This window comes from Cnephaeus nilssonii (genome assembly GCF_951640355.1).
Source record: "Cnephaeus nilssonii genome assembly, chromosome: 14".
Classification (NCBI taxonomy): domain Eukaryota; kingdom Metazoa; phylum Chordata; class Mammalia; order Chiroptera; family Vespertilionidae; genus Cnephaeus; species Cnephaeus nilssonii.
In genome coordinates, this window is record NC_137085.1 from 5,443,550 (window position 1) to 5,468,075 (window position 24,526).

Genomic DNA, 24,526 nt, shown 5'->3' on the forward strand with positions numbered 1-24,526 from the left:
CCCTAGCCTGGGGCAGCGCAGAGACCCAACACGGGCCACTCTAGGGACCCCGAGCCGCGATCGAAGGAGACACGCGCCTGGGGCGACGGGGATGCCCCACGCAGGGTCGGGATCCGCGTGTTTGCTGTCCGCCTTACCGCGGCACGGGCCGAGACCGCCGAGCGTCTGCGAGGTAGTTGGACGCGCAGCGCCGGAGACCTCCCGGTCTGTTCCTCGTTAAGGAGCGAAGCGGAGCCCCGCCGGAGACCGGGGCCCTGAACTCAGGGGCTTCGCCACTGATTGTCCAAACGCAATTCTTGTACGAGTCTGCGGCCAACCGAGAATTGTGGCTGGACATCTGTGGCTGAGCTCCGGGCGCAACGGGGGCGGGAGCCGCAGGGACCGAGCTCGTGAGGGCGAGACCCTCGCTCGAGCGGCGGCTGGCCGGCCCCAGCGCCGGGATCGCGGCCGCCCGGCCGCCAAGGAGGGATGCCGGTTCCTGCTGCCAGCGCCGCCATCCTCATCCTTGTCGCCCTCCTCCTCCTCTGCGGGTGACCAGTCCTGGCTGAGGGGGTCCTCCAGTCGATCGCGTCGTTTCCCCTTTTTCAAATTCCGGCCGGAATGAAGCCGGCTCGCGGCAGTGGGACGAACGTGGTCCCGGGAGCCGGCTGCTGGCGGTCCAGCCGCAGGAAGTCGGAGCGAAAGAAGATGCCGATGCGGGCAGAACGCACTGACTCGTTTTGAATTGGTTCTCATCGATCCCCCGCCAATATCCCAATACAAAAAAAGTCTCAACCGACCCCTAAATTCCCAATAAACCGACCCCTCCCGCCAGGCCCTCCAGAGGGACCGATGGGCTGCGCCTCCTCCAGCCGCTGCCAGAGTCCAAGTGTGGGGAGTGATGCGCCCCAGCCGGGCAATTGCCTGGGCTTTGGAAACCGAACTTGGGTAAACGAATCCTTTTCATTAAAGACAAATCTTCGGAGATAGTGGGGCTTATTCGTTTATTTCCTCACAGGTGGGAGCCAGGAGATGCCTGGGGAAAGAGGCAGTTGGGCACGGCTGGGGCTGAGGTCAGGTAACCTGACCCCTCTGAAGCAGGACTGAAAATGACCCAAAATTCTGTGGACCCTGGCTCCGAGCTGGCATCCCTTGCTGTCTCCCTCCGGGACGTGGTTTTCCCAGCGGGTCCTTCTGCCTTACTCCTCCGCACCATTCATGGGGTGCAGTGGAGGAAGGGATATCCCATATCTACCCCCCTCAGCCAGTCAAGGTGCGAAAGGAAGCCTCACCCAGATTCCAGGACTTGGAATCCTGGGTGGGACAGCGGGGCTGGAGGCAGGGAAGGACCTCCAGGTTACAGGGATCAGGGGGCAGGCTGATCCTCTAAAGTTGAGGCTGTGGGGGGCCATTTCAAGTCCCTTGCTCTGTTCTCTACCATGGAGACCCTGACATCAGCACCTAGTGTGGGCTGTCGAACAGCCTCTCTAGACAGCACTTTGGACCCCAACACTGGTCTTCATGAACACCAAGACCAGCTCCTACCAATAACCCCAATATGGCTGCCTCCACCCACACAGGTCCAGAGGCCCTCCGCCTGCAGAGTGGAGGGGGCGTGGGTCCCTTATGCCTTGAGAGTGATGCAAGCACGTCCCCGCAACTCCAGCACCCTGCTGGGACAACCAACTGGCATTTCATCCCCACAGAGTGAGAGAAGTTTCACCATAAATTACTGCATTTAGTGTTTGGGGCAGGATGATGTTACTGCCCTCATATTTATTTATTTATTTAAGATCTCCCTCCAGCAACCAAAGCTTTTCTCCAGGTCTTGGGAAGGAGGGGCTCAGCAGTCTTATCTATGCCACCCCCCATTCTGGGTTCTGGGGCTGCTGGCTGCAGCTGGTGGGACAAAGCCCGGCCTCAGGCAGACATGTGAGGAAGTGTGCTTCCCGGGACCCAGACTGGTCAGCACCGACCGGCTCTGCCACCCCTTCTCCAGATGGCCGGTCAGGTCACCCCTGCAAGACAGGCTGGTAGTCTGGGTTTCAACCCCTGCCCCCTTTTCGGGTGAAGGGCAGCTCTGAAAGCCCTGGGTGGGGGCAGAGGCTGGACAGAGACCATGGCCAAGGGGCTGTGGGTGCCATTGGTTTCTACGGATAAAGCTCCAGGCGAGGCTAGTAAACAACTTAGTCTTTTATTTGCCCAAGGCCAGCTGTTGCAGGCACTGAGGCCCCAAGACTTCCAGAAGGGATGGAGGGAGGAGGGGTGAGCACCCTGCCTACCAGGTGCTGCCTGCCCCCCTCCTGCTTCTTGCCGGCGGTGGGAAGGGAGATAAAGTCTACATTTGTGACATCAGTATCAGCCCTGTTTTCTGATACTCTAATTTATTCAGTTGTTGTTGAGGAGGAAACTGAGGCACGCTGACCTTTTCAGGCCTCTATTTGCTAGTCCAAGGTTAACCCTCCTCCCTCCTCCCCAGAATGAGCTGCAGGCAGCCTTTTGCTGGGGGAGGGTCTCAGGAGCCCATCTGGTGGCCTGTGGGGGGAGGAAGGCCAGCCAGGGTCAAGGGCTGTGGATGGGGGGGAGCAGAAGGAGGGGTGTGGTTGGAAGAGCAGCTGCTGGGGGGGAGGGAGGTTAGCTCTGAATAGGGGACCCCAGCTGGGGTTCCATAATGATATCGGTGGGGGACAGGCAGAGCCCTCTGCTGTCCAGATGGGGAAACTGAGGCGGGGACTCCTCCAATGTTGAGAAGGGAGGGGCCTCCCATCAGCTATTAAATGGTCATCCATCTTCCCCATGAAGACACTGTGACCGGGCGCTGAGCGCCTTGTCAGCGGTCACTCGGTGCTCGGACTGAGACACAGGAGTGGAAGGCAGCTGGGTCACCTGGCCCCAGAGCCCCTCTCTCCTCTTGACAAACCAGAGGGCACCCTCCCCCACCTCAGCTGCCGGGAGAGGGAGTGCGGGCTCAGGCACCTGCCTGCCTGCCTGCCCCTGCTCACGTGCCTGCCTGCGAAAGGCTCCTTTTAGCACCTGGCCTCTTTTCCCTGCACGGAGGGAACCCAGGGGACAGACAGATCAGGGAAGAAAGCAACGAAGGGGGATAGGGAGATCTGGAAGCAGGGTCCAAGGGCATGTCTGATTGTTCTCTTCTCCCCACTCCAAGGGGCCCAGGCACAGAGCGGGGTCCTTAGCCACCGTGCAGAGTGGATATGAAGAGGACGCTGTCCTGGTCCTGAAGCTGGTAGTCCAGCTCACCCTGGTGCAGGAGAGAAATGAGGAGACCATCAGGGCCACTTTCCCAGTTTCTCCCCAGGTGTCGTGAGGGCCAGGGGGAGGGCGCGCGCACTTAGTTGTTTTGGGATAGAATGTACCAGAAAACCAGGTACCCTGTACTTCACCTTGCAAATATCCAGGATGGAGGACAGCTCACCACGTCCCCCAGCTACCCTTTTCTTCCTCTCTTGGGGTGGGAGACTGGAGTAGCCTCCGTTTGGAGGCTACAGTGGGACAGAGGATTCTTCCATCACCCTATGTGGGCCTCATGAAAGGCCCCCGGCTTGCCCACTAAAGCAGTGAGGGGAAGGGGTGGGGGAGGGATGTCCCGAGGTACTGACCAGCAGTTCCCAGTCTGCATCGTTAATCAGCACCAGAATTCCCGGCCTCCTGTGGGAAAGAGGGTGGTGAACAGCAGGGGAGGAAGGGCAGGGGCGGTCAGCAGCAAGGACAGAGGCTCAGACACTTGGGCTGCAGGGGAGTGTGGGGGGGCCTTTCCTCCTGTTGTTCCTGTTAAAGGTCTCCCAGGAAAGAGAGGGGAGTCTGAATCTAATGGAAACAGGTCAGACAGTCACAGCCTCGGGGCCACAGGGAAATGCCAGCACCACCTCCCAGGTCTCAGGCAGGTCATGTTGTTTCTCTGAGTGTCAGTTTCCTCTGCTGAACATGGACAAACGACAGAGCCTTCCCCACGGGGCCTGCGCGAGGCTGAACTGGGATGATGTGTGAGGTGCTTCTCGCCTGAGCCTGTGGTGGTGCCCACTGGCAGCAGCATGCTCCCAAGGGTCTGTCTCAGTCTTCCAAGCCAGGGAAGGCCAACAGTGGCTCCGAGCACCTGAAGGCCTCCGGGCAGCCCTGCCTAGTGTAAGGCAGGGTAGGTTGATGCTGGAACAGGTACCTTGGCTGGCTCCTGCTGGCAGTGGCCCAAGGAGCATTGCTGGCCTTGAGGGTGGCCTCCATGACTCCTGGACCATGATCTGAGCCAGGGGCTGCATGCCCCAGGACCTGCTGGTGACCTCTGCTTCAGCGCAGATGAACGAGTCCCACAAGCACCCCGCCCACCGCTTCTACACCTGAGGCTGGCCTGTTGCAGAAGTGACTTCTGTGCACTTGGAACCTGGCTCCTTGCCTAGGAGGCTGAGCTGGGCCTGGCGCAGATATAGGAGCTGTGGGCAGGGGTGTCTTCAGTGGGCACAAATGTGTGTTTGTGTGTGCACATGCATTGAGTGACCCCCTAGAATCCTTGACCTCTGCCGTTCAATATGGTATCTATTAGCCATGTTTAAATTTAAATTACCATGAAATAAGTGAATATTTAGTTCCTCAGTCACACTAGCCACATTTCCAGGGCTCAACAGGCTCACGTGCCCAGCAGCTACCATCTTGGACAGCACAGATATAGAACACTTCCATCATCACAGAAAGTTCTAGACTGTCGAGGAATGAAAGGGACCCTGGGCAGCTTCTTTTCCTCAGGACTTCTGAACAGAGCGCATAGCAGAGTTCTAGAGAAGTGAAGTAACTTGCCTAAGGTTCCACAGCAAGTGTGTGGCAACCGGAAGGAGGTTTGTGACCGGGAGAAATTTATCAGTGTCCTGACCGGGGTGTTTAAAAAAGTCCCCAACCATCGTGTGGTAACAAGAAAGTGAAAGCTTTCCTCAGAGGGTCAGGGGATGACAAAGGAGACAACAGGAACGGAGAAGGCGGTGGCTGCACACATAGCGAGGGGCTCAGACCTCCTTCCCTCTGCCCACCCCCCTCAGGGGAGGCAAGAAAGGGACTCACACACTGTCTCCCTGGATGAACAGCTCTGGCCGCTCTTTCAGCAAATTCTTCTTGATCCAGACAAGGAGGTTCCGGATGTCCCCTGGAGGAAGGCACAGAACAAACTACTGTCAAAGCCAAATTGTTCCTGCTGTCCGGTGCCTGGCCGCACCAGAAGGCAGCGAACACGGCTCTTCAGAGCAGGCTGTCATGCCCCTGAACTCGTGGATTCCCAAGGTGAGGGAGTGGGTTAGCAGAGGCCAGTGGCCTGCCAGGAAGATCTCCAGAGGAAGTGTCACCTAGCTTATTGAAGGCCTCAAGAGGCAATGGGGACTCAAGGCAGGCAGCAGGAGGAACTGTCACATCTGAAGGGTTGGGAGACAGCCCCACCCATGAGTCCTGGAAACTGGTCTGGAGCTGCCACAGACCGGCTTCTGAGAGGGCCCTGAAGAGCCCCCTCCACCTTCCTCTGCCCAGCCAGTCCCGGGGGGAGGATTCCGCTTTGCTCCTGGAGGGGTCTGCATACATTTCCCTTTGTGAGGGGAGAGAAACAATTGCTGAGCTGATACCATCAGTTAATTTCCTCCAGCAGAGGGAGAGAAGGATCCTTCACCAGCAGAGAGCTGACAAATCACTGCCCCCCAACTCCCCTTCACAGAGCCCTCCCCTCCCTGGGCTGTGGGCAGCACCCTGAAGAGGCAAGAGATTCAGGGCCGAATGGGCCTCTCCGGCTCCTCCGGACACCGACATCTGCTTTGTTGTTGTGGGACGGCCACCTAGCTCTTTGCACATTATGCGGAGGCTCCGGGCCACTGTCCCCAGGGTCACCTCTCCTTTCCTAGGCACACTGAAACCTGGCGCTATAAGCTCCTCGGATGCCATGGCTCTCAACTACCGCTCCTCAACGACTGTCTCCTGAGGCGGCAGGAGCTCCTTCTCTCCCACAGACAACTCCAGGACTGAAGGCCAAGGAGACCCCTAGTGTTGGGGAAGCCAGTGGAGGGCTTGGGCTAGCCAGTCACCCCCACCGAGGCAATGTCTCAGGCCAAGCTGGAGAAGGGCCCAGGCGATGAGCGTAGAGTCAGTCCTGGCACGCTGGTGAGGGAAAGGCTGTTGGGGCAAGGTAGGCCCAGCAGCATGTCACACACAGGGCCAGCGTTGCTCGGGGTTGTAAGACACTCTCAATGGCCTGCATACCACCCTCCCTGGAGGCAGACAGGCTGCACACTGGTCCGACTGGCTCACTCTGCTCCATGCCAACTTCCCTGGATCACATGCCAGAAGAGCCCGGGACCATGGGCAGTGTCCATGGACTGAGACCGCCACCTTAAAAATTCCGTTCAAACAAAGCAGACTGGAGTCCTCATGGTCCTCGGAGTGGGCAGGGACGGGGAGCGTTGCCTCCAACTAGCTGCAGTCCGTTTGGCTGTCTGGCTGTGCTCCCCTGAGGCCTGCGCTTCAGAGGTTTCCCCTTGGCCTCCATCTTGGCACTGTCTGGTGGGCCGCCAGCCCATACATCTTGTGGCCGCTCGATAGAGCTGCCGGAGTCTGACACATCCATCAGCCAGCCCTGGCGGCAGGGTTCTGCCGGTGTGTGCAGAGGCACTGAGAGGGACTGGGCAGTGCCTGGCCTGAGGGCCACCAGCTGCACCTCCACAACCTGGCCGTCCTGTACAGAACCAGCCCCAGTTGTGTAAAAGGAAGGGGCTTCTATTTCACTCTGGAGATGCTGGGGGGGGGGGGGTGGTGTGTGTGGGGAGTGGGTGGGGGGTGGCTAGTAGTCATGTCGGGGTCATCAGAGTGATGGCACCATCCTGGAGTCCCAGAGGGGTGGGCTCGGGGTGAGTCTGCTGCCGGTGCTGGCTCATTTATCATGATGCTCCTCTTTGCTGAGGTCATTCCCTCCCTCCACTGCACCCCTCAGGCCTGCCCACATTCTTGATAACCTGTTACCATGGTGAGGCCACCGCATCACCATTCTTATTGTTCCCCCATGCCTGGATTTGGGGGTGGGGAGAGATGGGACTCAGAGCAGGCTGCAAGGGCCACTAGGCCTGGCCTCAAACACCCCCCCCCCCCCAGGGACATCTTGCTAGGCTTGCTGAGGCCCAGACAATATGCAAATGGCCTCCAAGCCAGATGGTCGGCTTCCAAAGGCACCCAGGGGAGGAGGAAGGGTTAAGCAGAGTCAGGGGCTGGTGGCTTGAGGATGGCTCTGGGGAATCTCACTTTTACCTTCCCGCTGTGTCCTCCTGCCTTCCCACTGCCACAGAGGGTGTTTTTCCTGCTGGGATCTCATGCAATCATTCTCAAGATAAATATTTACTGAGCAACTAGTAGTGCCAGGTGCTAGGGAGATGGCAGTGAGCAAGACAGACATGGCCTACCCTCATGGAGCTGACAGGCCAGCAGGGAAGCCAGACATTACTTATTTAATGAGTGATGATAAATGCTCCTTTGTGTAGGATTGGGGAAAACTTTTCTGAGGATGTTAACATTGAAGCTGAGGCCTGAAGAATGAGTAGGGTAGGATGGGGGAGCAGAAGGAAGAACATATGGGAAGACCTGAGGCAGGAGGGAATTGGCAGGTTCAAGGTAACAGAACAGAGAAGGCAGGAAGGTTGGCATGAGCAGTGTCAGGGGCCAGATCTGGAAGACACTTCACTCTCCCGTGAACCCCAGGGGTATTCACCAAATCTATGCTCCGAGGGCGCAGAACCCCGCTGCCTGGAACTGTGCTCCATGTTTCTCTGCCTTGACACACGCAGCGAGATTCAGCTCAAATGGACAGTCACCAGTACTAGGGTGCTCTGAGGACCCAGCACTGGCCATAGCACACAGCACAGAACCTTACCAACAGCCTGGACTCCATCACTTCCTAGTTATGTGACTTTGGGTAAAGATCTCATGAGCCTCAGCTTCCTTCTTTGCAAAATGGGATTGGTAAGAGTCTCTTAGGGCTGTTGTGAGGATCGAATGAGATGATTCATATAAAGCCCTTGGCACTGTGCCTGGCATATCAATGCTGTAATTCTTCTATGATTCAGAAGAACCTGTACCTTTTGCCCTTCTTGATGCCCTGAGCTTCCACACTCTGCCCGGGCGTCTAGCACCCTGGGGATATGTTCAGACCACTTTGAAGAGTGGGGTACAGTCAGCCAACCATTAATCAGACAGTGCTGGGACTAGCTGGGATTTTTTTGTGCGATTCACTACCTTTCTTTTTTTTAATCCTCACCCAAGGATATGCTTTTATTGATTTTAGAGAGAGAACAAGGGAGAGAGAAACATCAATTGGTTGCCTACCATACATGCCTGAACTGGGGATTGAATTGCAACCTAGGTATGTGCCCTGACCAGGAATCGAACCCACAACCTTTTGGTGTACGGGACGATACTCCAACCAACTGAAACCCCCTCACCCCCTAGGGAGGATTCACTAACTTGGAGAGTGGTGACGGAGCCCACGACACTGGCCTTCTCTATTTTAGATGTTCAGACCCCTATGATGCTGCCAGGACAACCCGGCTAGAAGGAACCACACCCCGAGGCCCTGCGTGCTAGAGGCCCGACTGCCCCTAGGCACGCAGCCCCAGAAGGAGAGGAACACCCTGATACAAGGCTGCCAGCGCAGGAGGCCTGGACCCGGCCTGCCCATTGGGGAAAAGCAGTGGTGAGTGACGGGGGCTGCTTGCTGCTCTGTGGCGGAGTGGTTAAGGATTTGGTTTCTGGAGCCGGGAAGTGTGTGCTAGGTGGCCTTGGGTAGGAAGTCACTTTACCCCTCTAAGTCTCATGTCATCCTCTGGCAATTTGGGATAAGAATCCAACCACCAAGGAGTTGCTGTGAGGACTCAGGCATAAGGCTAGCAGCAGGCCAACACAGCCTCACACACACAGGTCACATGTACATTTGCCCAGTGAGTTAGGAGTCCTTATCCTCTGGGCGACCAGAACCTCCTAACAGCTGCTGGCGATAGGGCACCATGCATGCCCCTTAGAGAGCACCTAAAAAGGCTCCCACCCGAATCCCTCACCCTGGGGGACTTGTCCTTGTCTGGGAACACTGGCCACCCACTGTGACAGCCCCCCCCCCCCCCCCCCCCGCCGCCATAGTGTCAAGCCTAGATTCTCAGGCTGAAAGAGAACAATCTCAAGGTCTTATCAGATATTGAATCCTGGCTGCAACAGACCCTCATCCAGCCTCTCTCTGAAGGCTTCAGGGAGAGTTTCCCCCCAACCAGAAATCTATCTTCCTGTCACTCCCACTGAGCCTGGCTGGTCCCCGGGGACCATGCCAACACATGTGTCCCCTCATCCCCATGCCTGCCTTGCAGATTTGGGAGAGATGGATCCTGGCTCCCCCGAGTTTTCTCTTCCATAGGTTAATCCACTCAAGTCCCCACCAAGTCTACTGGGCTCCAAGACAAGGCTCTTCTGGGAGCCCACCCCAGGCCTTAGTTGAAAAGGGCAAAGAATGAGCTGGGGTGGGGGGAATAAAAGAGAAGAGAGGGTAGAGGGAACATCAGAGGGTCCATTTACAAGTGAAAGGGGGTAAGAAAGGAGCAGTTTGTGGGCTAAACTGGCCTCAGAAGGAGGTTTACAGATGTGCAAAGGGACGCTCCTCATTGTTTAATTAAGCAGAAAGTGGATCTTTTCAAAAGCAATTTTGCACAGGGACTGGGGGGGGGGGAGGGTTGGGGGGGAGAGGATGGCAGTGGGGAGGGGATCTGCAAACAGGCTGAGAGCAAAGAAAGGAACAGCTGGCCCAGAGAGGCTGTGAAATGCATAATAAGCAGTTTAAAGCACAGGGAGCTCTCTCCAGCTCCTACCCTCCCTAGAGAGCCGGCCTTTAATACAATGGCAGGACAGAGGAAGAGGGGCAGGGAAAGGTGAGGCCCACACGTCTCCTCCCGGGGGTCAGGGCAGGTAATGCCCCTGGTGGGGCAGCCTGTCCACTGATGTTTTGGGTTTGCTCCAGGCACTGACCACCATGCATAGGCTGGAAGCCTTGAGTTGAAGGGATCCTTGAAGCATAAAAGCCAGCCCCAGGGGCCACAATGCCCAAAGCTGGTGGGTGCCCAGATGACCTGTCCCATGGAAATGGCTATTAAGATGTCGCCCTACAACAGGGGTGGGGAACCTTTCTTCTGCCGAAGGCCATGTGTATATTTACAACATCATTTGTGGGCCATACAAATTTATCCACTTAAAAATTACCTCTTATATTTGGTCAAACATTTAATTAACTCACTCCTAATGCCTTGGCAGGGCCAGACTAAATGATTTCCTGGACCCTCTATGGCCCACAGGCCAGATGTTCCCCACCCCTGCTTCCCAGAATTGCATACTTGCTTTGAAAGTAATGTTTCCAAAATGTAGATGTCAAATAGATAACCAAATCAATGAGGATGAAAGCTAGGCCAGCCTCCCATTTCACAGCCGGGACGCCGGGCTCACAGAGAGAAGTGACGAGCTATTGTGCAGCGCCAGGGCTCCTCTCGCCGTTTCACCCACTTTGGCTTTGCCCATCCTCTTCTCCCAAACTGGCCGGGTTGGAAGCTGTCCCCTGGCCCAAGACCCAGGGCCCTGGAGTTTCCTTGTTTGTGAGACTTGTCACAACCCATAAACTTATGGCTGCTATTTTCTCTGCTGGAGTCTCCAGGACCTACTTGGCCAAGTGGCAGCCCCTGGGCTGGGAAGGCTGCCAGACAACAGATCTGGGCACGGGCCTGGGAGAAGAGTAAGACTCTCCCAGTGGCAACTGCTGGGCTCCCGTGTGCCAGGGTAAGGCCTGGCCGCTGCCAACCAGCTCTGTGGCTGCGCTGTGACCCAAGCCTCTGGGCACAGCAGGGCAAAAACGGGAACCAGAAGTAGAGTAACAGCCAAGGGCCCAAAGACTGAGCCGAGGGACCGTTTCCGCTCCCTCCCGTCTCCTTTCCTTTCATTCCAGAGGGGAGGCTAGGCCCCACCTGCCCTTAAGCAGCTAATGGAGGGCGAGGGACCAAAAACCTGGTTAGCCCACCCTCCCTACTTGAGTAACTCTGGACAGGTCTCCTTTCTCTTGGTTTGGTTTCCTTGATGATGGATAATATTTACTGGGGTCATTATGAGAATCAAACTAAGTAGCTGTTGAAAGCATGAATATAAATGAATGAAAGTGTAAAAACTGGAAAGTACACTGCAGGTGTGAGATGTTACCTTAGTCAGGGAGCCTCTTAGGGTAAATGATGGTGAGTTAGAGGCACTATGCAAGGACTCTGGAGACCCTGAAATCTGGTTCTGAATCCCAGCTCTGCCATTTAAATAATTGTATGACCCTAACTGGTTTGGCTCAGTGGATAGAGCGTCGGCCTGCAAACTCAAGGGTCCCAGGTTCAATTCCGGTCAAGGGCGTGTGCCTTGGTTGTGGGCACGTTCCCAGTGGGGAGTGTGCAGGAGGCAGCTGGTCGAGGTTTCTCTCTCATCGATGTTTCTAACTCGCTCACCCTCTCCCTTCCTCTCTGTAAAAAATCAATAAAATACATTAAAAAAAATAAATAATTGTATAGACTTGGAGTAAGACACGTGACACCTGAGTTTGGGTGGCCACGTTTAAAAATGGAATGGTAGCTGCCGCCTAGGAATCTGTGACAATTATTTGCACCACCAACTGGGGCTTTGCCAACCACGTCAAACTCAGCACGTGCCCCTCATGACACTGGACTTCTTTCAGCTCCTTGACCATTCGGAGGCCTTCCACCAGGGGCCTTCCCAAGTGCTATCTGCTTTGCCTGAAGCAGGCCCCCATCCTCTGCTGTCCCTCCCATTTACTGGGCTGGCTCCTTTCATCCTTCAGGACTTAGCCTCCAGGTCACCTCTTTAAAGAGGCCTTCCCTGACCACCTGTTGTCTAATTCACAGCACCCTTTTGCTCTCATGCCCGTGACAACCACTTGTACAGCTATACATGTATGTATTTACTTATTTATTGCCTGGCACCACTTCCGTAAGCTCCATTATTAGGGCAAGAACCATATCTGTTTCACTAGCACCGAATGCCCAGTAACTAGTACTATGCCTGGCACAAAGGAGGCACTCAAAATAATACAGGCCAACTACAGGAAAGAATAAAGTACTAGCATTCGGTGAGCATTTGGCCAATGAAGGAATAAAAAGGGCTGGAATTATTAAACTTGGGGACATTCGTGCCATGCAAATGCAGGAGAAAATAAATAATAATTTGTGGTATTTTAATCACTGCCCAGCCAGGTCTTTAAGGCTTCTTCTGAGAGCCTCTTGTTCCCTCCCAAAGTTGCATGGCCATCTGTCAAAGTAAGAAACAGTCACCTTCATCACCCTGGCTCTTTCCCTGCCAAGGACACACACAATCCCACAACCCTGACATTTAACCCCAGCCTCATACCCACCACCAGCTGGAAGGGGGCAGTGCCCTGTTCCGTGGTGAGTGTCCCCCAACCTCTGAGTGTGGCACATAGACCTACCTTGTGCCACTGCTCTCAGACCCGAAGGAGGATCAGAGATAGCCTTGGCAGCCAGGGAATTTGGGGAATAATTGTTTGATTCCTGGCAGATGAACATCCAGTTCCAGAAGAATCCTGTCAAACCTCACGGACCTTTTCCTCTGCCTGCCTCCAGGAACCTCATTCTCCTGCCTCCTAATGACTGATTTCCTCTTCTCCCCTGAAGCGCCTAGGCCCTAGGTAAAATGGGCTCTCAGTCCTGAGTATTCTTCTCTGGTGAGGACCCACTGCTAGGAATGTGGTGTATCTCCACGGTGATACCACCCTGCCTCTAGGCTACACTGATATTTACCCAGCTGGACCTCGTCAACTCCCCCACCCCCTGAGTTTGAAGGCAGGGACTGGCTCTCATTCATGGCTGTCTCCCCAGTGCCTGGTACATGGTCTGCCACACAGGAAGTGCTCAGTGTATGTTTGTTAAAGAAAGATGAACAAGTATTTATTTAAATGGACAAATGAAAAAAGCCCATTGTCTCCCTCAGTCATCCTCCCTCCTCCAGCCTCCTTTTTGGCTGGGTATCTTCTTCTCATCTAAATCCTCTTACCATAATGAGAGCCCATGTGCATTTTCCCATTCTCGGTGAAGATTACCCACCTTCATGAGAACATTTCTCTGCTGCCACATCTATACTAATAAAAGGGTAATATGCTAATTAGACCGGGTCGACCAGACATCTTCCTGACTTCCTTCCGGACAGTTATGGGGCGACTAGGCTGGCAGGGGGGCAGTTATGGGGCAACCAGGCCAGCAGGGGGGCAGTTAGGGGGCGATCAGGCCGGCAAGCAGAGACAGTTAGGGGCGATCAGGCAGGCAGGCAGGCGAGTGATTAGGAGCCAGCAGTCCCAGATTGCAAGAGGAATCCCGGATTGGAGAGGGTGAAGGCCGGGCTGAGGGACCCCTCCCCCCACACGAATTTCGTGCACTGGGCCTCTAGTAATAATAATAAAGATGCTCCTTTAGTCCTGGCCAAGTAGCTTGGCTGGTTAAAGCATTATCCTGATACACCAAGATTGTGGGTTTAATTCCTGGTCAGGGCACATACAAGAGCAACAAATGAATGCATAAATAAGTGGAACAACAAATTGATGTTTCTCTCTTCCTTCCTCTCTCTCTAAAATCAATAAAGGAAATATTTTAAAAATTAAATTAATAAAGATGCTCCCTTTAGCAACTGTGAGAGCTAGAGATTACCATGCCCACTTCACAGATAAGAACACTAAATCTAAGAGAGGTGAGGGTACTGGCCTAAGGTCCTAAGACCGTGGTTGGCAAACTGCGGCTCGCGAGCCACATGCGGCTCTTTGGCCCCTTGAGTATGGCTCTTCCACAAAATACCACGGCCTGGGCGAGTCTATTTTGAAGAAGTGGTGTTAGAAGAAGTTTAAGTTTAAAAAATTTGGCTCTCAAAAGAAATTTCAATCGTTGTACTGTTGATATTTGGCTCTGCTGACTAATGAGTTTGCCGAGCACTGTCCTAAGGGGATACACACTTAACCCACATTCTTAAAGATGTAGATACCACCACCCTCCTGCAAAGCTGGCTGGTCTGAGAGAGGATGGCGAAGGGTACTCTGGTGATCTCTCTTCCTCCTTCCCTCTGGCCAGGAAATCTGACCTATTCCCACTTGAACGGGACTGAATGATCCTGTAGACGCCTGCCCAGTGTACCCCAGAGAGGGGCTCAGATACGCATACTCACAGGGCTCCTCCTGTCCAGGCAAGGTGACCTGATGTTTTTTTACACCGTCGAACAGGAGCTCCGCGCCACCTCTGTAAAGGAGGGCCAGAGAAAGACAGCCAGGTCAGTTCCTGCAAACACCTCGCTGAGAATGAAAACCGAGGAGGGGGCTGGCACCGAAGCCCACGAGATGCCGCGATCCAAGTTTCAGGAACACCGTGGGTACCGGTGACTGATTCTCAAATGTGACTTCCTGATGTGGTAAAGTAGGATATAAATCATTTTTACCAATAACCAAGTATCCAATTTGCAGACTCCTGTTTTTACTCCTCTGCTTTCTCAAGAGGCAGCTTAGCATACAGGTTCAGGTTGAGTGCTTTCCGCCTCGAGATGGAGACCAGCCTCCACCCCTGCCTGACACCCAGACCCCGGGCATGTGACTCCATGTTCTCAAGCCTCAGCCTTTCCATCTACAAAAACGTTGAGAAGCCACCACGAGTCACACTGCAGACCCTGTATGTGCTGAGGGGTTTCCTCTGGCCAGGTGAGGGTTTGAAATGTCCCTGTTGTGCCAAGCACTGCTGGCCTGGTGGCACACCACAGTGCCGGAGGGTAAGAGATTTCACCAGGTTTAGCAATTTACAAGACCATTCTTCATCTCATTTCATCCTCAGGGCATCCCAGGGAAGGAAGAAGGGAGGTAGACATTAATGCCATCCAATGGAGAAGCCGAAGCCTGAAGCAGTGACTTGTCTAAAGACACAGAGGCAGTGGCTGAACTAGGCTTTGAAGTCTAACTGGTTTCTGCTTAGCCCTGGCAGCCTTAGCAGAAAAAAAACCACAAGACCCCCCAAAGGTCAGAAAGCCCCTTGAGGGCAGAATTTGGTTCACTTGTGTGTGCCAGCACCAGACAAGGGAAGGCTGGTTCGGCAGAGACGCTCAGAGACAACTCCAGAAGCCCGGGCTGATGATGTGGACACCAGGACTCCTTCGGTGCCCCACACTGCTCTCCCCCTGGGTCTCCAGATTCCATCGCAGACTTCATGTGGAACTTAACTGAGAAGGCCTTAACAGGCCTTTGACAAGATGCGAGGCCTCCCACCCTACCACTCTTTCCCAATTTCAGAGAACAGAGATGTCCTGAGACATTCCGCTGGGAGGCAAAGGCAAGGCAAGCATTGTCATGGGGGAAACATGGGGCGACTGTCATCCAAACAAGGTTATGCTTTGTTGATGCAGAAATGTGGAGGGGGAGAGGAGGCCCATCTGTGGCGGCGCGCAGGGCCATTTCAGCTGCAAGCCTGCACAGAGCCTCCATTTATCCCCTTCCAAGAGCCTCGTTCTCTCCTGGGTGGGGGCTGGCACATGCAGCAGCTGGGCTGGGGGAGGGCCACAGGCAAGGGGCTCGGAAATTGGGGGGTCAGAGAAAAGGGGTGGGAGCTGGAGACATTGGGACCCAGGCAAACAACCAAGAATGGCCAAACCTGGTGGTGCCAGGCTCAGAGGCTGAGTCTGTTTTTCCCTTTACAAGCAGATGAAGAGAGAACCAGAGAGTGACCTGTCACCGCTGGGTTCACTAGCTCACCCAGAGGGGTTTCTGCTGTCAGCACACCTGGAGGGGAATAAGGTGTATGCCCAGCCCCGGAGTGATACAGAGCGGCAGGTAAGGGACCTGTTTTGGCCCCATTAGAGAACCAAGGCCAGACTCTTCTATGTCTGACAGGGTTTGCTCTTCAGAGTCAATTAAGGAATTGTATCTTAAGATACCTCATCTTTCGTCCACTCCCCAATTCTTGGTGGGAGTGTTTCTTGGTACCAGTGACTGGTATAGACACTCCTAAAATTGCCTTCACTTTTTCTAGCTTATCATCTTCTTATCATACACACATACACACACACAAACATACATACATATGTAAACATATTTTTATTGATTTCAGAAAGGAAGGGAGATGGAGAGAGATAGAAATATCAAAGAGAGAGAATCATTGATTGGCTGCCTCCTGCACCCTCCTACTGGGGATCAAGCCTGCAACCTGGGCATGTGCCCTGACCAGGAATCAAACTGTGACCTCCTGGTTCACAGGTTGATGCTCAACTACTGAGCCACACCGGCTGGGCTTATCTTATATTCTTTAAATCTTATTTCCCCTCTACCAGTTGGAATGCAAGCTCTGCCTAAAACAAGGCCTGACACACAACAGGCACTCAGTTTGCCATGAGTGAAAATGCCCATTTCTCCCACTTCTTCTCTAACTTCGTTCCCTCCCTTTGTCAATACCTCCAGACTCAGGAAGGAGGAAAAGAGAAAAGGAGGAGGGAATCTCACGTCTGCACCACAGGAACAAAACACACCTATACTACAAACTTTGAATCCTGTGTGACCGAAGAAAATGGTCTGCTCAGGACAGTTCAGGAGGGAAGACAAAGGATGGCAGAACTGATAAGAGTGAGAAACGTATGAGTGGTCTTCTGGATCAGAGCTGGTGGGACTGGGAGGACATCTGCCCAAGGGGGAGAGGCCAAGTCCTCACCCAGACTCTTCAAGGATCACAGTGGCAGCTTCTAAGCAAATCTGCTAAGGTTCAGAGTGAAGGGTGAGGGGAGTCTGCTAAGAAACGTAGGAAATTAAAGAAAGGCCAGGGACAAAAACAGGCACTGAGAAAAGAACAAAGAGAGAAGGTATCTGGGTTTCGTATGCATCTTGGGCATTCCTGCATTCCTGAGAGGCTGTGATTCTCACGGGACACTGTGGTGGTGGATGTAGGTGTTAGGAGGTGGGTAAAAGGGTGCAGGAATGTTGTCCTGCCTTGTTGGGGCTCACTGTTGCTCTTGGGGATAAGGGAGGCTGAGGCTAGACATAGTCCGGCCAGAAAAGGGGTAATTAAGCTAGTCTCTAAGTTCTGGAGGGCAAGGACCATATCTTCTTCACAGGAATTCCCTACTGCTGACAGACAGAAGACATTTTTGTTCAACAAATACCATGTCTGACTCAGTGAGACTGAAAGGTTAGGTTGGCTGTAGATAAACCTTAAATTAACATTGGCAGTCGGCAGCTTTGCCATTTTCAGCTCGGCTAAGGCCTGTCAAAGCAGTAGGGATCTCCTAGAACCTCTATGCTATGGGGGCCATGGCGGGGTCAGTGAAGCAAAATAGTCAGGAGTCCAAACCAGTATGGTTCTAACTGGATCCAAGGGACTAGACAACATCATCAATTAAAATGCATTTAACATTCATGAGACTGCCTCCTTCTAAGGGACAGAAATGCTGAACACTGGAGAACATGGACAGAGTTCTATTTATCTTTGTATCCTCAGTGTCTGGCTCACTGCCTGGCACATGGTAGGCACTCAATAAATGACTAGTGAATAAACTACCCAATGAAGGGAAAGCATGAAAGAAACTGGGGACATCCAATATAAGAAAAGGCATTTAGGGACAGAGGTTTCAGATTCCCATTTCAGACTTTTCCTTTCACATAAGCCTTGGCTTGTTTACAGTACCCCCCCAAACACATACACACTCTCTCTCTCTCTCTCTCTCTCTCTCTCACACACACACACACACAGCTTCCATATGACTGGAAATTACACCACCCATCTCTTAGGGTCTCAGTTCCCTTGCCTTCTAAGCTCTGCAGTTTCTCTGAGCTCTGAAATCAGATATAGAGGACAGAAAATAGTGGTTTGAGGAGACATCCTCCCTGATCAGTGTTTCTTCAGCTATTGGTATGCATACTCCAATTCCTGTACTTTTCATCTGTGCATACTGTACTGTCAGGGTTAGACTTCTCCACTGCACTACCTTATCCCTATATCTCCACCTGACTGCAGACAGACTCAGTAAATTTACTCAACGTCCTAAAAGGGGCTCAGGTATGTTGAACACCCCAAATCTTGCGAAAGAGAAGGAGTCTCGTCTTGGCCACACATCCCACGAGAATCAAGGCTTCAAGAACCGTTAAGTGGACTTGCTGCCAGAAAAACAGAATGCAGGAGTGTAGGGTGGTCCTTCTCGGCTCTAGATCAGGTGCCAGACACATGGGCCTGGTCCAAAACGGGATTGGCAAAGAAGGTGGGGAGCCCGCCTGCTAACCATCACGCCTTTTGAGTCCGGCAGGGTAGAGGGCACTGAAGAGTGTCCGGAGCGCACCTCCACGCCCGGACGTGCGCCTCTATTCCCGGACTTACGGCCTCGTCGCCAAAGGAGACCGAGCCTTTCAGACCCTCCGAGGCGGATGGCGTAGCTCAAAGATCGCGCCAGAAACCTCAGAGATTCGGTCACGACAGCCCCCAAAGCAGAGGGAGAGGAGTTCTGGGCCTGAAAACTTCAATCCATCCCCACGGCGCCCCCAACTCTGTGACTCACCCGAACTCCACCTCCACTGATAAGGGCGCTGCCATGTTGAGGAAGCCGAGGTCGCAGAAAACTCCCTTCAACTTCCGGCGCTCCCGCCACACTTCCGGTTCCGCGGACGGAAGAGGCGGTGCCCAGGGAGCCGTTGTCCTCAGCTATTGGAGAAAGGCCCGGAGTGGGCGGGGCAGGTCACGGGGGCCGGGGCAGGGGGTGGTCCTTTGAGTTGGTCCCTCTCCGTCTTTTAGGAAAGGGGCTCAGACCCCCGAGGTGGACAGCGACCTGTAAGCCACAGCCAGGCGGAGGAGAGTCCGCCGCATCTTTGCGCAGCGACTGTGAGCCACGTTACTGTTTATCTTGGGATTAGTTACAGATATCTTGTCCGCACACCGCTTGGGCGACCCCTCCAATCTTTATTTACAGCCCAGAAATCTCTCTCCTGGGCTATGGACTCGCCATCCAACCACCCCCTTCGCTGTCGAGTTGGGTTTAACTCAGTCTACAGATATTTATTGCACGTCCTCTGTGGGCCAGGCATCTTGGTGGGTGCTGTGGGTGCAGTGGTGAACCGGATGGACAAGATTCCTGCAATGGGGGCACTCACAGTTTAGTGGGGGAAACTGACGCTGATCATGTAAACATATCAGCCTTCCTAGTAAATGTAAAATCTCAAAGAAGTGACTCAGTTTGAGCTGAGCTTTTAAAGCCTGAGGAGAATTATCGAGGTGGATGTCAGGGGAGAGAAACCTCCGGGAGCGTTCCAGTGTGGAGAACAGAAGGTGCAAAGGCTGTGGGTGGGAGAGCATGCTGGATCAACAAGACAGGAAGGTGCAAACTGGGGAACAGAGGACCTGATAAGAGATGAGGCTAGAAAAGTGGGCAGGGACCAAATATTGCCTTGTGAGCCAGGTAAGAATTTCAGTCTCTATTCTAAGAACAATGGGTGGCCTTTGAAGAGTTTTAAGAGGGGGCGACATTGGAACTGTTGTAAAATATCCTTTCTGGCTGCAGTGTGGAGAATGGTTTGGAGAGGAACAAGGAAGAAGATAGGGAGACCACTGGAGCCTGTTACAAAAGCTCCGGGCACAAATGGAGTGAAGTGGATGTCTCAGGGTATGTAAACCACAACACTTCCAAAATCAAACTCAGCATTGGTAGAGTAGGGTGGTGTGGTCTGCTGAGTAAGGGCAGAATGATGTAATGGTTAAAGGTTGAGTTCAACTGCCAGCTTAATATCTAGGTCCCACCACTTCCTAGCTGTATCTTTGGGCAAGTCCCTAAACATCTTTGTGCCTCAGTTTCCCAATCTGTAAAATGGGGATAATAACAGCTCCTACTTCATAGGGTTTTAGTGAGGACTAAATGAGTTTTTGGCTCAGTGCCTCTTTCCCTAATAAGGCTCTCGCTCATGTTCCCCTTCTCAAATATACCACTGCCACCCACTGAAACACTCAGACAAGAAACCTTGGACATTGTTCTTAATCCTCTCCTACATCCAGTCACCAAATTTGGACAAATGAGACACAGCCCTGGTTCTCAAACAGTGCAAAGGAATCTTATGGTAAATGGAGAGGCCCCACATTCACCATGCTGGATAGGTCACTTCTCCTCTCTGGGACTCAGTTTCCCCAAAATGTAAAAAAGGTTTAGGACCAAAGGATCTTAAAGTCCTTTCAACAAAAATATTATTCTAAGATTATTTCACTGGATCCAGCTCCTCCAGGGTACCAACCTTGCCTGATTCATCTTTGATCCTTAGCTCATGGTATTTATACTGCACATTGTTGGGGTCTGGTAAGTGCTTGCTGAATGAATGAATGAATGAATGAATGAACACATATCACTCCCCTGCTCAAAATCATGTAATGGGCTTCTCTTTGCTAACAAGACAAGGGCCTTCCCAGAAGTCATTCAAGAGCCCTTCGAGCCTCTGATCCCAGCCTCCCTCTGAGTTGAATATCCTCTAACCCAGGGAACTCCCACCTCTTGAACTGGAGAGCTGAGGAGCATTTGAAGAGCTTCATCCATTTCACAAACATTCACTGAGCACCCATTAAGTGCCAGGCCCAGTGCTGTGCTGGGAATACAATGGTGAACAAAACCAATGGGGTCCCTGCCCTCAAGGGCTGACGTTCTAGGACAGCGGTCGCCAACAGGTGGTCCGTGAGGTCCGAAAGGTTGGCAACCACTGTTCTAGGAGACACAGATGGAAAAATGTATAAAACAGCCTGGCTGGTTGCTCAGTGGTTAGAGCACTGGCCCAGGGACCAAAGGGTCAAGGGCACATACCTCAGTTACAGGTTCCCCAGCCCCTGTATGGACATGTGCAGGAGGCAACCAATTGACTTGTCACTCTCACTTTGATGTTTCTCTCTCTTTCTCCCCCTCCTTCCTCCCTTTCACTCTAGAAATCAATGGAAAAAATATCCTCAAGTGAGGATTAAAAACAAACAAACAAACAAACCCCAGACTCAGTTGTTGAGTATCAACCTATGAACCAGGAGGTCATGGTTCGAATCCGGTCATTGGGGACACATGCCTGAGTTGTGGGCTTGATTCCCAGTGGGGGACATACAGGAGGCAGTTGAGCAATGGTTCTCTCTCATCATTGATGATTCTCTCTCTCCTTTCCCTTCCTCTCTGAAGTCAATAAAAATATATTTTAAAAAACCAGAAACGGACCACAAAGTGCAATCAGTGTCATGAAGGGGGAACGCGAGGTAGTGGGGGACACTGTAGGAGCAGGAGGAGGCCCCTAATCCAGCCCTGGAGGTCACTTCTAAACCCAAATCCAAAGGAATTGTGGGAGGTGGGGGTGGGGAGGGAGAAGGTGCTGGGAAAGCCAGAGGCATTCCCTCCCTCCTGGAGGAGTGGGATCCTTCCCCATCTCCACAGGCAGGGGTCCACCAGTTCCTCCTGGCATAGCCCCAGAGACTGGGAGCTGCCTTCCGGGTAAATCAGCCATTCTGAGTGCCCGGGACTCATTCTGCTCCCGAGCCCAAGCCACTCCAAGCCCACTTTGCACCTACCAGGTGCTTTCCATGAATTATCAGGTTGCTTCCTCACAGGGACTATTATCCTTATTTTCGGAAAAAAATTATTGATTTTAGAAAGAGGAAGGAGGAAACAAACATTGATTTGTTGTCCCACTTATTTATGCGTTCATTAGTTGATTCCTGCATGTGCCTTGATGGGAGATCAAACCCAAAACCTAGGCGTGTAGGGACGATGCTCTAACTGAGCTATCTGGCCAGGGCAATCCCCATTTTTCAAATGAGAAAAGCTGAGGCTCAGAACCAGTGGCTTGCCCCTGGGACCTAAATGTGGGCCTCATCCCAGGCTGCTGTGCTTCAGGATTCCTGCCCCTCCTCCCCGAACCTCTCTGGCTGGGCCCAGCTCACCCAAGGGCCTTCCCCGGGATCCCGCAGAAGAAAGCTTCCACTGGACCAGCTCCCCCAGGGCCCCAGCCCCAGTCCTCCCCAGCAAGCCGGCCAGCCCGGGCGTCGGCCTCCATCCCTTCAGAAGCTGCTGGGGAGACAATGGCCGGGTCTGCGGGGGAGGCGAGGGCGCGGGTGCCCCCTGCCCGCTGCCCTTTGTCTTCCCGCCTGCTCCCCTCGTGCGACCGGGGAGGCTGGGAGGCGCCTCTCGCAGGCTTCCTCCTCCCATTCTTGTGCTAATTGGGTGTCAAGCTGAGATCAGTGAGAAAGAAATCCACCCCGGCTCGGGTTAAACTGCCGCCAAAGACCGGGGCTGAGCCCAGAATACCATTAGGCGGGAGGAAGCGGGGCCCTCCTCGGGGGGAGGGGCCAGCCGCTCATTCAGATCCCTTTGAAAGTCACTCGGTTGCCCCCTCCTTTGCCGCCGCTTCAATGGGCCCCTCGGAGGTATTTAACCTTCTTCCCAGGAATTGAAAGCGATAGGCCATGCACTGGCTTGGGCGGCCACTTGCCTGTCCCGAGGGCGGTAGGACCTCCGGGATCGCTCGAGGCAGGCCTCCCGGGCGCAGGCTGCAGATGGGAACACTGAGGCTCCCAGAACGGGGCCTGGCCTCCCGGCGCCACCCTTCACAGGCTCTGTAGCTAATGGAGAGCCTTTGACTCTCTGAGCATCAAAATAGCAGCTGCTGTTACGGGTTTAATGAAGTAACGCACAGGGAGTGCTCTGCACAATTCCTGGCACATAGGAAGGGTTCCCACGTGGTGGCTGCTAGCAAGTCTGAAGAAGCCTCTGACTGCACACTAGCACCTCCTAGCGGGCTCTGGAGGTGTGCAATTACAAGTGCCCACAAGGCACTCATTTTCACATCTTGCCTCAACTCTACCCCCCACCCCCCCACCCCGTAGCCAAACTGCACGTCTTTAATCTGCTCTGCCCTCCAGGCCTTTACATTTTGCTGCTCCTTCTGTTCAGAACACTCTTCCCCTCTGATTCTTGGAGCTCTTCTTTGAAAAGTCTCTCTGACCTGGAAACACGACCCCCCACCCCCCCGCCCCTGTCTCTTGTGCAGTCAGGAAGCCAGGTTAGGTCAGCTAAGCACATACCCTTTGCTGCTTTACTGCCGGCCTCCTCTGCCTCCCCCAGATAAATCTAGGGCCTGGGTCTCTATCTTGCTCACCCTGGGCTCCCTCACCCCCACTCTACCCCCTGCACAAACTCCTTTAGAATCTGCTCCATAGATGAAATTACTTGGTGCTCTGTAAACTGTGAAGCACTATAGACACCACCATTAACTTCACAAGCACCTACTGTGTGCATGGAGACATCTCACACAGCCATGTGTGCATGAGGCTGCAAGGCCCAGAGGCCCACCAGTCCCACCCCTTCATGGGGGGCTGATATGGAAGTGGGAAACTTAGGCCTAGCCTGGGGTCTTAACACCTGAACATATATCCCTTTTTAACTACCACATACTGAGCAGATATCAGCACCAGACCCCATGCCAAGAGATTTCCATGCATGATCTTATTGCATGTTCACAAAGACAGCAATGTAGATTCCCACAGGAGAGGAAACAGGCTGAACCTGACTAACGAACTGGACTTGAACGTAGGCCTGTCTGACTCCTGAGCTGGAGCTGCCACCACTCCATACTGCCTGTGGTGGCTGTGTTCAATCTGGAGAAAGGCTTAAGCTCCTTCCCATTGGAGAGCACGCATTGCTGAGGGTTAACGATACAAGGCCACACAGTCCTGTACACTGAAAGGTTTCGGGTTCGATTCCCTGTCAGGACATATACCAGGTTGTGGGTTTGACCCCTGATTGGGGTGCGTAGGAGAGGCAACCAATAGATGTTTCTCACATGGATGTTTCTCTCAAATCAATAAAAAATAAATACACATATATATGAAAAGAAAAAAGATACACGGCCGTGCTCTCAGGCAAGCCCAGCCCCTTGGAAGCCTCGAAAGCCCACCGCAGGGTCTTCTGGGATGGGTACCTCTTGCGGGGGGGAGGATGAGGACTCAATCCCTGCTTCCTACTTGCCTGGGTGAGGGATTCTGCAGTCTCTGCACGCCCTCTGCTGGTCACACTCGGGCACTGCAGCCATGCCTGCCACAGCCCGCACGCCCCCTCCTGCCGCACAAAACCACTTAGCATCGCTTTCCACCGGGCCAACTGCCACCCAGCCCCCACCCCATTTGCCCCCAAGAGAGGCACCAGACTCTTCAAAGGTCACTTCCCCAGGAGGCAACCCATATTCTCCTGGCCACCCTCCCCCTAAACTGTCAGCTGCTGGCCTAGGGTGTGGCCCTAGCCGGCTCGCTCCGCAGGCATGTGTGGAATGGGAGTGCTTCTGGCTTCCCTGTTGTCTTCTGCACCCGGAGGTGGGTGGAGCAGTGGGAAGGGCCCCCTGGCCTGGGGTTTACATTCCAGCCCCCACTACTTGCTATGTGACCTCAGCCAAGTGACACAGTGAAGACAAAAACCAGGGATGCAGTGCCTAATGCCCTGGGCT

General features: G+C 53.6%; 1 protein-coding gene across 1 annotated transcript; it reads right to left on the bottom strand.

Moving 5' to 3' along the window:
• Positions 1-931: 931 nt before the first annotated feature.
• URM1 (ubiquitin related modifier 1) lies at positions 932-18,651 on the bottom strand. Its single transcript, XM_079790845.1, has 5 exons — positions 18,586-18,651; positions 14,239-14,309; positions 5,041-5,122; positions 3,597-3,645; positions 932-3,238 (listed from the first exon to the last, which is right to left on the bottom strand). The coding sequence occupies exons 1-5, from the start codon at positions 18,618-18,620 to the stop codon at positions 3,170-3,172; spliced, it is 306 nt and encodes a 101-aa protein (XP_079646971.1). The 5' UTR covers positions 18,621-18,651; the 3' UTR covers positions 932-3,169.
• Positions 18,652-24,526: the final 5,875 nt, after the last annotated feature.

What these genes read in the sequence shown, in the direction of transcription:
- URM1 (XM_079790845.1), bottom strand. Translation starts at nt 18,620, where the DNA reads ATGGCAGCGCCCTTATCAGTGGAGGTGGAGTTCGG. An exon ending in GCCTGGACAGGAGGAGCCCT is followed by an intron (nt 5,123 to 14,238) that starts GTGAGTATGCGT and finishes GCCTTCCTCCAG; the next exon opens with GGGACATCCGGAACCTCCTT. An exon ending in ATGCAGACTGGGAACTGCTG is followed by an intron (nt 3,239 to 3,596) that starts GTCAGTACCTCG and finishes CTCCTGCACCAG; the next exon opens with GGTGAGCTGGACTACCAGCT.